The sequence below is a fragment of the Eleutherodactylus coqui genome, chromosome 6 (genome assembly GCF_035609145.1).
Source record: "Eleutherodactylus coqui strain aEleCoq1 chromosome 6, aEleCoq1.hap1, whole genome shotgun sequence".
Classification (NCBI taxonomy): domain Eukaryota; kingdom Metazoa; phylum Chordata; class Amphibia; order Anura; family Eleutherodactylidae; genus Eleutherodactylus; species Eleutherodactylus coqui.
The window spans coordinates 177524487-177537831 of NC_089842.1; the positions used below are offsets into that span (position 1 = coordinate 177524487).

At 41.6% G+C, this 13345-nt stretch overlaps 1 protein-coding gene across 1 annotated transcript in view; it reads left to right on the top strand.

The window, feature by feature from the left end:
* Positions 1–13345, top strand: part of TYRO3 (TYRO3 protein tyrosine kinase) — a 173954-nt gene that overhangs the window by 76863 nt on the left and 83746 nt on the right. Inside the window, exon 5 of the mRNA XM_066608303.1 lies at positions 6095–6181. Coding sequence (XP_066464400.1) covers positions 6095–6181 — 87 coding nt within the window. The remainder of the gene's footprint in view (positions 1–6094; positions 6182–13345) is intronic.

The following is a 13345-nucleotide window of genomic DNA, read 5'->3' on the forward strand; positions in this document are numbered from 1 at the left end:
CCCATCACCAACTAGGGCTGATGCCTCCCAAGGGTCTGCATCCTATGTAGTGTGGTTTAGGACACATAACCTGCTAATAAGACACAACTCATTCTACAGGTAGGAGCCTCCAAATACTTTCGGCAGGATAGTGTATCTTTTATGGCATAGAGAAGAGGAGTGGTGAGTAGTATAGGAGCAGAGACGGAAAAGTACTAATGGCACACTGTGTGGCCATCTGAGGCCTCCATATATTGGCAGAACAGGTTCTTCTGATCCCTGAGTGACACTCCAGAAAAGCGTAGATGAGGTGGAGAGAGAGCCACACATGTATGGCCATCCTTAATATATTTTATGGGTGTTTGAAAATTCTGGTTGTTTTAGCAACTCGCATAAACTACATGGAGAGAGCTGCATGCATGGTCTTTCCCATTCTGCAGTGTCATTGGGAGAATAGGGGTCCACTGTTCCCTTAAGTGGGAGTTATAGAAATGGAACCAGCACCTACTAGACATTTTATGATATTATGTTAAAGTCTTACATAGTGATGCCCCTTTTAAGTTTTATTGCGACCCTTGGGATCAGGTCTAGCTGATAATGTGGCCCTTGGACCAGCTAAAGCATGTGGAACCCTGATTTATACTTTGTACTCAATAATAGCATAGTTTCAGCAAGCTCTTAAAGTCCGACCGATGGCTCTCTACCTTAAATAACACCTCCCACCATGCCCTTCTGGATCACCTGTACAAATCTTTGATATTTCGTTGCAATGTAGTCTGTAGTCAAGGCTGATTAGCTCACAGATCATTGGCTTGACTGGATACAATTGTATCTACTTTAGCAGCGGAGTCTGACACGGCGCCCCCTAAAACCCATGTGCTCACCACTCCAGATCCGCTGTACACGTCCCGCCTGGCAGGCCGGCGTGCATGCACAGTACAGCATGACACGTCGGCAGAGATGGGCGGGGACGCGTATTCACGCGATACTTCCGCGGTGCTACAGCGGAAGTATAGCGTGACGGACGGCTTCCATTGACTACAATGGAAGCCAACTGCACATATTCCCGTGCCAAATAGATCATGCCGCATTTTCTTTCACGCTGTAGAATTCCGTGGTGGAATTCCACAGCGTGAACATTGAGCTATTAGGTTCAATAGAACCTAATTGCTGCGGGACAATGTCCTGGATTTCCCATGGCAGAAATCCGGCTGTGGGCATTAGCCCTTAAGTGGGGAGCAGGACTAGCTATGTACAGCTTTGCAGTCTCTGAATGTAAAGTAAATAAGAATGTCTTCATTCACTGATGACAAACTTGCGTATATTGTTCAATCTTGTATCAAGCTGCTTGGTGTTCCATTTATGCAGTGAATAAGCTTCTTGTATAAAATTGGAAACCCCTATTTTCAAAGGGGTATTTTGGTAACCTTATTTCCTATCCACAAGATGGGGGATAACTAGCTGATTGGTAAGCGTTCCAGTGGTTGCACCCCCATTAATCACCAGAAAAGGGGTGCCAATTTCCCAAGAGACTGGCAAAATGAATGGAGCAGCAGCTGCTCCATTTATTTTGATGGGGAGCACCGAAAATGGCCAAGTTCAAGTGCTTGGCAATCTTTGGTGCGCCCATTGAAATGAATGGAGCAGTGGTCTGGTATGCACGCTGCTGCTCCATTCATTTTCTAGTCTCCTGGGGTCACCGTTCTAGCCATCGATGACGGTCTCAGCAGTTGGTCCCTCATCTTGCGGACCGGAAATAACCTAATGTCACGGAATACCCCTTAAATGTATAACCTACCTTTTAAACCTTGGATGCCCAGATTCCAGAAAGACTTCTTCCACCTGCAGATATTTATAGCTTTAGTTATGCTGCATCTGTCTCCTACTCTGTTGGATATGTCTTAAAGCCCGTAATAATTGATGCAGAGGAGACTTAGGCAGTTTATAATTGTGGTCTTTGCAACATTACCTTTGGGGAGAGCACTAAATAGGTAATTAAAGACCAGTAATTACAAGAGCTAATTTCTATTTTAGCACAGTGGCACAATTAACTTGTCAAAATCAAATATCAGTCATGTTAATTAGTTGTAAGACTATCACTGAATTTTTATTTTCCATATCAAATGTGTCATCTTCAAACTCATCTTAAGGGATATATTGGGTTGACGCTGGCTAGCATATAAGAATCTTTAACAGTCTATTCACTCGGAGCCTCAGCATTGTACAAAAAGATGGTAAATACATTATACTACTTACAAGGTATGCCTATCAGGGGCAGACTGACTATTTAACCAGTGCTGAAGGTGTCGTGGTCAAAGGTAGCCCACAGCCCCTTGGTCAGAAGAGTACACTTTTGTGATTATTTTCCAGACCCGAAACTTGATTAATTGAAATACATTTGAGGATCAATTGTGATTAATATTTATCCAGAGATCAAGATTTTATTGCCAAGCTTTAAGGGTATAGTTCCGTAACCATATTCGGACTGAACCCCACCAACACAATGGTCTATGGCCGAAGGATTTTGCCAAGAAAAAGGCAGTATTATCCGCAAAATCTTCAGCCATTGGCTGCTGTGGGTGGATGGGGTTTCGGGATCCTGGGACCGTACCCTAAAGAATGATGCTGCATCGTTAGGTTATGTTATCACTTAATGATCCTGGGGGTCTAATAAAAGAGCAGCAGCACTGGGTAAGACCTGCTGCTCCTCCAGTTCTGGAATGCATACTCTGCATTACCCTAATTGGGGCTGAGTTGAAGTTGGCTGGGAACCCCAGTGTACAGGGAACAAGCCTGTTTAACCTCATACATAAACTAAAGTCCCCCATACACATTAGATTTTAGTCACCTGAACCCACTGGTAACGGTGAATTCAGACCAGATGCCTCTGAGGTTTATGGTGGTGGTACAACTTTCCCCTGATATGTGATGTTGAAAGGAAAAGAAGGATAGGGAAAATTGAATTTCAACACTCAATCCTTTTGTTCCCTGGGAAATCAGCTGTCTGGCTGCAGCTTATCTCCCTAGACGCGTGAATGTTCGGTTCGGCCCGAACATTTAATTGTATTGAGTAGCTGGGGAGATGACTGTAAGATTAATGATCATTCAGCCAACAGATGTTGGTGTATGGATACATTAGAGGCCATACACATTCTATAAAAGTAGGTTGATGGTTGAGCGATTTAAACATCTGACCTATTGTTTCCAATGTGTGTGGGCACCTTAACTCACTGGCATCACAAAAAAAACAATTCTGAGTTTTCCGGTGTACAATATACCTGCCAACTCTGCAGAAGTGAGCAATGTTCATACTAACTAAACCATATAGTATCATTGCTTCTTATTAATCTTTCAGTAAAGTGTTTTTTTTCTTGGTGTTCTCCATATACTGTGATTTAACAATGCACTGGGGACCTCTTTTGCCAGGAAGGTAATCGGGCATATAAAGCCTGAAATTTTACTTTTGTCCTTGTTGCAGTTCTTACTGCTCCATTTATTCCATCATTACCATTTTGCCCCCTTTTCCCTTCTATATGACTGCTCTGTCACATCCAAGAAGATAACCCTTTGAAAAAAAAAAAGCTAGCATTTCCCCCCCCCCCCCCAAAAAAAAAAAAAAAAAAATACTGGCTATTGTAGTATTAGTACTAGTGTGACTCACTTCCTGCATTTTTCTGTGAGTGTTGTAATGTGGTACAATAGTATATATGCAGAGAACCATATTTCAGTATATGTTTACCCTAGAGGACAGTAACACATAGGTCACCAACTATGAGGGCAAGAATGTCTGGTAATAGTATGGCTTGTGTTAAATGATGTTGGCAAAATACATTAAATATGAATCTTAAGGCCCATTTCGGCACAATGATTATCAGAATGAATTTCAGTTTGGTATGAAATCCATCCTTCATCAGAAGAGCTGATAAGATGGACTGCACGCTGTCTTCTGCCCGGGGAGCACTGATCTCAGCTGTCAGCCCAAACAGCACAGAACAAAGTGAATGTATTCAGAGAACAGCGGGTGGTCTGTTCTCTGAATACAGCTCCCAGCAGCTCACATGCTTACTTACTGGTACTAATAGGCATTAGTACCAAGTAGTAGCTCATGCAAAATGATTGCTCAAAAGCCATCTTTTGAGCGATCATCTTTGTGTGTAAATGCACCTTTATAAATACTTCATGAAATGCAAATGACACAAAACAATAGGAGGATCATGTATTTTGTTACCTGGAGTATTTCCATATCTTTTTTCATACTGCATATTAGCAGTGGTGTTGGTCTATTGGTCTGTTGGCTTAAAACTTGATTGTATGTTCTGTTCCACAAAATGTTATGCATATGTTATTCCAATCATTTAGCTAAGACTTGTTTAGCGTTAAATTGTAAATATTCAGGTGCCAAGTTCACACTATTGCTCAATGGAACAATTTGGATGGGATCCATTGCTCTGCTCTGTTGAGCAAAGAGGACAATGGACATTAACTCAATTGCTCAGAATCTATTGTTTAGCTTGTTTGTGTGCGCTGGTGATTACAGTGACTAACTAAATATTTTTAGTTATGGTACAAATCCTGGATTTTCTGCAGGCCATGCTAATTATCGTGCTGCTATAGGTGACATTTAAATATTGCATTAAGCAATGATTTAAAGTGTACCTAACTTTTCAGACAATACGTGCTGATTGAATAGCCTGTGTCTCTCATCAATATTGTTATATAATTTCATTAAATGTTTATTTTACCACTGTAAATCAAGGCTGAAATGCAGCCCCTCTGGAATCCACTGCCTGCTGTTAGGAATTGAGCTTCTTAAGCAACTAGGACATTAGGACATCTTCTTGGCTTTACAGGTTGGGCTCCCCGTACTCACTGAGTTCTTAGATCTGCAGTAAATGTTCACACAATCTCTGCCTCTTCCGATGTTTTACCTAACCTGGTATGTGCAGCTATCTTTATATTGTAATCAAAGTAACATAATAATTTTTTACTGGACTGATCTTTATTAGCTGCTTAAGTAGGTCCTGTGTGTTTGAATGGTCACAACATATGCCACCCAGCATATGTTGTGGATATGCAAACGCACAATACCTAGTAAAGCAGCTAATAAAGATCAGTCCAATACGAATTACGGTGCTTTGCCCTCAGCAAACTGGAGAGACCTATAATGCCTACAGCATTAAGATAACTACACATAACAGGAAAGCTGAGCCTGTGAAGATTGCTCCCCACCCCCACAGTTAAATGTCATAATGTCCCAGTTACTACAGAAGCTGTATGCCTAATGACAAGCCGTGGATTACAGAGGGGCTGCACTTTAGAGTTTCCCATGCACCAATCCTCGTGCTCTCCAGCCCCCTCCCTAAACAGGTAGTGTTTTTAGGATTTCCATTGTATTGCACAGGTGATGTAATTTGTCGGTGCCTCAGACATTACCAAGGTGTCTGTCCTATAGGATATCCTGAAAACCTGACCTATTGTGGATTCGTGAGGACTGCAGTTTGGGATACACTGATTTTAAAAAAAGGCTGATTAGGAATTCTTAATTTTGTCATTGCCTATCAATTAGTCAAAGACAGAAGGGCACATTCTGCTGCCCTTTTCCCCTGCCTTAATATTTATATTGACCCCATACCCCTCTCTTCGCCAAGGTAGATGATGGCGGCTATTCCTGATAGTAGGCATGCACTTTTTTTACCTTCCTGCACACATCCCTAATGCAGACAAGTGCATGATATTGATGTTCTATGCAGTTGGTTTTTCAAACTTTTGCACAAGACAAAGCCATTAGTGCCATGTTATGCATCTGTACAGCACTAATCCATAGTATGTGCCATGTACGTGACCAGAACCACCAACAATCTAATATCTAAAGACTATTAGATCCACACACTAGGACCAGCAGGCTGGAGTTTTTCCTGTCCACTTCTTTTGCTGTCCCATAAAAAAGTGGTGGCATCTGGCAGCTGCTTATCTCCCTTGCTGTGCTAAAAAAACAAATTACTTCTTTGTCGATTTACTATATCTTGAATATATTGGATATCACCGTCAACTACAGACATTTAGAGAACTTAAGGTTTTGACCACTGCTAATAATCCTTTCTTAATTTATGTACAGGAATCCTCCAAACTACTGTATTCTCATGTGACGCTCACAACTCTAAGGGGGTCGCCTCATCCAGAGCTGCTGTTGTTCATGTCAAAGGTAAAAGTGCTTTTAATTTTGTCAGGTACAGTGAAATATTGTTATATCAAAGTAAATGCAGTCTTTTCCTGCGCAATTTATAATTGTATTTTATCAGCAACTATTACATTAAATTGTAACGCATTACACTGTTATAAAATGGGCATGGAGAGAGAGATAGGAGAGGGAGATATGAGAGGGATGGATAGATAACACATACACACCTGGCCTTCATGGCACCATGCTGGCTGAAGAAGGATAACTGGTCTACTGTCAAAGCACGATGGCCGCATTGCAATATACCTGGTTACAGACAGTCATGCTCAAGCAGGATTGTAGAATGTTGTGTTTCTGTATGTGTGTACTACAAGCAAGTGGCTTTATTTATACCACATTGGCATATTTTTGTCACGTGACCAGGGGTATAGCTGTCATTTAAAAATTCTATCTAAAAAGATAGTAGGGAGTCAGTACGTAACAGCAGTATGGTAGCACAATTGCTCCTCAGCACTGGGTTAGAAGTCAAGCATGACCTCTCCATTGTTGAGTTTTAACCCACACTCTAATGCCATAATGTAAGGCCCATTGCCATACTAAAAAACTGGTCCTAGGGTATATTGGAGATACATATCTAAATAATACATTGACCTAAAAAAAAGCTGTAGTCTTGCCATCTGACCTGGAAGCCCTTACACTGTTATTTGTATGGGATCAAACACAGGTTCGTGTTGGGAAGAACACACATGTGCAGTCACTACAATCCACCTTGCTGGAACCTAAATTTCCAAACTGTTAACTACTTCTTGATGAACACCATACATGTAAAGCAAACATTGGCTGTCATTGTATGGAGCTGGTGTAAGGCTCCTTGCTTCCTCCACAGCGCACTCAGGGCAACCAAGCTGGTCCAATGGCCGACAGCTGTAAGCCACATCATGGCTTGTGATGCGGCTAAGGGAGAAAACTTGGACGTAGGGTGAAGGGAGACCCGCCTCCCTAATGACCTTAGCAGTGACGTGGATAGCAAGTAACCACTCAGAAGATTTAGCTCTATGTAGAAAAAGTTAAGAAACTTAGCCCTGCCCTGAGATGTGGTGGCAAGCACATCAGTGGAGAGAGGGATATAAAAGAGACAGGCACCATCTTTTAGGCCAGTGTAATGCAGCAGTCTGAGGAAGTAGCAAAGGCCACAGAAGGGGAAGTGCCATATGTAGACCAGCATCCCCATGCTTGATAGCCGACAAGAGGCACAAAGCATGCAAAGCCAACAACTTGAGAAGGACCATATAAAGGTCTGTGCAGTGACGCAGACGAATAGGAAGAGCTGTGACAAAGGAACCGTGAGGTCCCAGATAATCAGGGCCAAAGATGGCGTGTGAGAGGCGAGGGAGTCTCCCTAAACACAGTTCCCTGGACAGCAAGAGACAGCGGGCATCGCAGAGGTCTACGCACTAGGCCCTGGCACACAAAAAGTAAAGTCTGAGTGAGTCTCCGCTAACAGAGACATGGTTAGTGCTCTCATGTGATCCGTAGGGAGTCATTGACAGCCAGTGGTTGGTGTGTGCATGCCAATCGTAAACATGAGAAGAGGCAGATGTTGAGAGACAATGCTACAAATAAACTGAAGTAAATTGTGGAGAACCAGTACCTAAAGAATGGGTTCTTGATAAGTGCTCCTGTACATTGGACTAAAAGCAAACTAGAGTTCCGTGTGTGGTACTTTCTCTCCCTCTCTCTCCACTTCCTCTGGCGTTGAGTAAAGTTTAAATGCTCTTGAAGTTTGCAAAGGGCATCTTGAATTACCCGCACCTTAGAAAATTAATGAATATGTTCTAGAGCAGAAATTTGCGCTAAAATAGAATCTTTCTTTTTGCATTTCCCTTGAGCCCAAGCCGTTAAAAAAATCCCTTTTTCATGTATGCTTTATGGGTTTCCTACAACAGTGGGTGACTGTTGTCAGCAGTGCAATTTATATCGAAAGGGGTTTGGAGGTGTGTGTCCTTATGTGATGTATATGTGATTCCATATCTAATAGTGATTCATTTAATTTCCAGTTCCATTCTTTCTGAGGTAGGTGGCTCAACAATAGCTCACATGTACAAGGGCGTGATTCGAAATTCTAATGTTCCCTATTGTAGCATATTTTGAGGTAGGGAGAAGTGCAGTCGAGATTAGCACATAGACCAGCTTGTGATAGGATTGGTGTCTGTTAGTGTAAAAGGAGAAATCTTTTACTGACAGGTTGAGATGCCTCCAGATGTCTATTAGACTCAGGTCTTGTAAGATGCTTTTTATCTTGGCCAGAGCAACGTGTGTTTTGTGATTTGCTTGTGGAGGAGTCTAGAAAAAGGTTTAAGGTAAGACTTAAGTCGGATCGAGTGATAATTCGGCCCTCTGTGAATAATTGCCTAAGGCCTCTAAGGTTTTTATTAACCATGTGGTTTGCCCTTTTATTTGGGACGTAAAAATTTACAAAGGTAAGTAAACCTTTCAGAGCCGATGTGGACTTTTAAGAAAAGTATTCTTCCCTCAGAATCTGAGTTTTACGGGGCTACTTTAAAAGGAACGGACAAATGAATAGCTTTTTGATGCTGAGCAGGGATGGGGGTTCTGACACCATTCATTGAAATAGTTGGAAGTTTAGAATTATTGGGTTTCTTGGAGAAAAAAAATTACATTCATTTATAGTGTAGGTAGAAGTATGATGTGGGGTCTTTTAGTTTGGGAATTGAGACCTTTGACATTAAAGGAAGTGAAAACTAGGTCAGCCATTTGGATACCTGTGGAAAGGGTATGTGGGCTAGATGGATATGGAAAGTAAGGATTACTAGGTGAAACTAAAAAGAAAAAAAAGGAGTGCATGGAGATATATAAAGAGTGCTCTTCAATTAGCGACTGGGGAAGAGGGGATGAAATGGTATAAGATGAACAATGAAAAAAGTAAAAAATGTAAGGCCCCTTGTTTACCGCCGGCAAATCGCGAAGGCTGAAGCTTTCTATAGCGTTGCTATGAAAAGCGCCAGCCCCGTGTCCATTAGCGGAGAATCATTGCGATTCTCCGCTCACAGCCGGCTGACCTGCGGAGATCTGTGTGCCGTCTCCTGCTCCTGGGCGGCGACTCCTGTGGCTGAGACCCGCCGCGGGATACCGCAATGCCCGTGGACAGGGGGCCTAACACTTCAGTTAGTATAAGGGTGATGAAATCGTATTTCAGCTGGTAAAAGTAAGAATCAAGATAACATGTCAGTGTTACTACACCATGAAAGCTTATAAATAACCCCCCTCCTATTCCTAAAAAATGGCAAAATTGCAGGGTTTTTTTCCATTCCATCTCATTTAGAAATGTTTAAGTTTTTCAATACATGATATTGTATATTAAATGGCACCATTGAAAAATACGACTCGTCCTGTGAAAAGCAAGCCCTCGTGTATCTTATGTCATGGGGAAAATGGTTATTTTTTGACAGTGGTAATTGAAAAATGGAAACAAAAAAGAGCTGCAGTAGGAAGGGGTTAAAAAAAATCTGGTCTATCCTTAAAACGTTTGCCAGTCTGCTTCTAATTTGTCTACTATAGATCTAGATGAAAGAAATTGAATGTACATTTCCTTTAGGAGCTACAGGCATCTCTCTGCCTTCACGTGAATCGTTATGTTTCTTAATTGAAATCCTTTATTGTAGGCATCCAAGGGGAAATATCTTAGTGACTTCTCGTGGATCAGTGATTGTACCGGTTCTGGAATTTCTCCATTTTACCAATGATATACATTTCCAGAAAAACGTAAAACTTTTCCACCCACATTTTTAACACAAAATGGAAGTGCTGGTAAAACTATTCCCAGCTCACACATTTGTGCTTATTGAAACTTTTCAGTTGTCTCAGCTGCACTTCTAAGCCAAAAGCTGAAAATGTTATATTTTCGACTACTTCACATAAAAGCCATGGAGGCTCCTGAAGGAGGTGCCTTGTGTTGTCTGATTTGCCATCCATTTTTTGATTCTTCTTCTTCTTGATCATGGTAACCTAAAAATACAACCAGCCAAATCTTGGATATTTCTAACCTTTACCACTGCACAATGCGTTGCACTCTCCTTGCATAAACTAGGCGCCACTTGAATCTGACATTCCTCGGCTTTCTTTTTTTTTTTTCAACAATTTTTTTATTAAATTTTGAAATTTTTAGTAAAGGGGTATATGCCAAGTACAACATAATGTGATTGCAATGCAATCAATGTGCAAAATTAATTGGAATGATGATTCCATAAATGTTGTTCTGAATGATAAGAATTCTTAGGTTAAATATGAACATCTTCATCCAAGAATCAGTTAATTCGGTAATGGCCTGGCCAGGGCCAACCTGCTTAAGGATGAAGAGTGAGGGAGGGAAATCAGGATTGAGGGGGAAGGGGGGTCCTATCTCTGGGGGTCAGTGTCCAAAGAAGTAGTACAGGGCTATGTGGTTGTGTTTATAAATAGTAACATAGGCCCCGTGCACACGGGTGGAAATTCTGCGGCGGGATTTCCCGCAGAATTTCCGCCTGTGGAAGCTGCCATAGGATTGCGTTAGAAAACGCAATCCTAGGCAGACGGACGCGATTTGTTGGCGTGAAATCGCACGCGGAAAACAAATTGCAGCATGCTCTATTTCTGTGCGGGTCTCGCAGAGGCCCGCAGAGAAATGTCACTCCCCGGCCGCTGGCTCCGCTCTGCGCATGCGCCGGCTGGACGGCAGCCGGCACATCAAAGAGCTGGAGCTGCGGGAGAGCTGAGTGCTGCGCTGGTCCCTGCAGAGGCTCGGGTCGGGTCCCACTGCGAGAATTCTCGCAGCGGGATGCGACCCGGCCGTCTGCAGGCGGCCTTATACAGTGTTTGGGGGACTGCTATTTTGGGAAGGGAGGGTGTAGTTTATCAATGGGGTCCAAACTTTCTGGAAACCTTTGTGTCTATCTTCGATAATTGATGATTTTTCATTAATTAAGTACTAATCCATTCATTGTTTTATGCCGAGAAATCCAGGGAAGCCTTTTTCCACTCTTCCCCTTTTTTTATGTCTACCCCTAACACCCCCAACACCCCAAATAAAGTTAAAGATGCTTTGTGTAACTTTTGACACCTGTTGCAATAAGTGTAAGGCCCCTCTCACACAGCCGTGTTTTTTCAGCGTTGAATGCTGTCGGGGGCTCTCATTGTTTTCAGTGGAGCCTTTCAGACATGCAATCGATTTTCTAGCTGGGTCTGTTCTATTTTTTGCGTTTGCTAAACCCCGCTGTTGGCCACAGGGAGCTGCGACCGAAAACAAAAGTAAAATCACAGCACTTTGCCGCGCTGCTGTGTGCAAGCAGCCTAAGGGTATGTTCATGGAAAATCGGGCATTTATTGTACCATCAGTGTTAAGGTTTCAAGAAATCTCATTCATATAAGTAAGAAATATGCATCCTGAATTGACCTGCGGTGCAGATATTAAATCCGTAGTATGTCCATTTATGCTGCACATTTTGGTATGAATTTAATGTCCTCAAATAAGGGTTTTGAAATCCACATAAAAATCCTTGTTACATGTGGATTTTGATGCAGATGTATACCAAAATCAGCAACAGAGTTTCCACTGTGAAAAATCTGGTTCATGTGAATGTAGCCTAATCGCTTACTGCCCCAATAGACATCGGCCGCTGTTGCCTTAATCTACGTAGTCAGCATGTAGGAGCGCAGAAGAGAAAAATAGCAGGGTTCATTAATTTTAATGGGAGCTATCTTATTCCGTTCCGCACCCTGGGTTTTGTCGGTGACAACTGGTGCTTGGCCAGCTGATTGGTCGGGGACCTTAGTAGCGGACTCCAGCTGATCAACTAGAGGAAATAAAGATGGGCTTGAAAATCCCTTTAAGCAACACTCACTTTGTGTAGGGTGCTGGAATTGTTAGCTACATCACTGTTGAATGTACCGATAGATATTAGTCATGCACAAAAAAAAATCGCATGGGTGAATGTATGCAAGCAAGCACCTGGGTGATATGTGAGCAAGTGTATAGATTAATGGGCATACGGGTGGATGTGCATGGGTTAATCATGGTAGTTTGTCTGTGTACAAGCATATGGATGCATAACCAGTAAATTCTGGATTTTTTATTTTTCTGTTTAGTAGTATTTTTTTCCCTTCCAGTCTGTTACCGACAGATTTTTTTTAACATTGAGTTATTTGGGAGCATTTTTCAGGCAGTGTTTCTAGTTGTTTTCAAATGGCTTTTGTCTATTTGTGACAGGACAACGCTAGACAAGTACAAGCTAATACGTGAATACACTTGGGAGATTTAGAAGACAGTTCTGTTCTTGTATCTTGCTGGGCTAAACATCTAATACTATTGCAATCACAGAGACCTTTACCTTGGATCTCTTCTGTCAATACTGTATATCACATCCTGAACAATTAGAGCAAATACACAAAGTATCTGTTTTGGTTTTAATAGGGTTTCAGTACATTTTGTCCTACAAATAAGAGATGATAAAGTCTAGGAATAGAAGGAGATCTGCACTGTGGAATAATTGATTTGTTTTTCTCCTTTATGGCGTACCCTTGAGTAGAAAGCCTAATTTAGACAGTCATGAGTTTTGATGTGATAATCAGCATATTGGGAGGGGTTCATTTAAAATACAAATTGATTTTATTTTGGAAATAACAATGTCCTTTAGGTACAAACTCAAGAAGACGTTCTCAGACACGTGTATTTATTAGTCATTATGCGCTAATAGTTTCATTTGACAATTCTGTAATATTATGGTTTTTTAAAATCTTTTTTTAAGTAACCCTATAATAGAATGAGATTATAATGCAAAGACTGATATAGTAAAGAAAATTTCAACCATTTTGGACCTTTTATCTTTGATCCCCCAGCGGTAGCCACTGCATATCTAGTTCTGGAGGAAATGGTGTCAAAAAGTTCTGTCCTAAAGCTTTTTTTTTTTTTTTTTTTTTTTTTTTTTTTAAACAACTGGAACGAACATTGGTGATTTACCCTGGCAGGCCATTTTGAAATAAGACCAGCTACCCTTCTCAATTAGTAAGAACAATGGGGCTGATTTACAAATACTGTCTAATAGTTAGGGCCATTTTACACGGGATCACTGTTGGGCGCAATCCACTTTCGGGCAAGGGCATGTAACAAGCCTACCATTCTGACTATAGTTTACA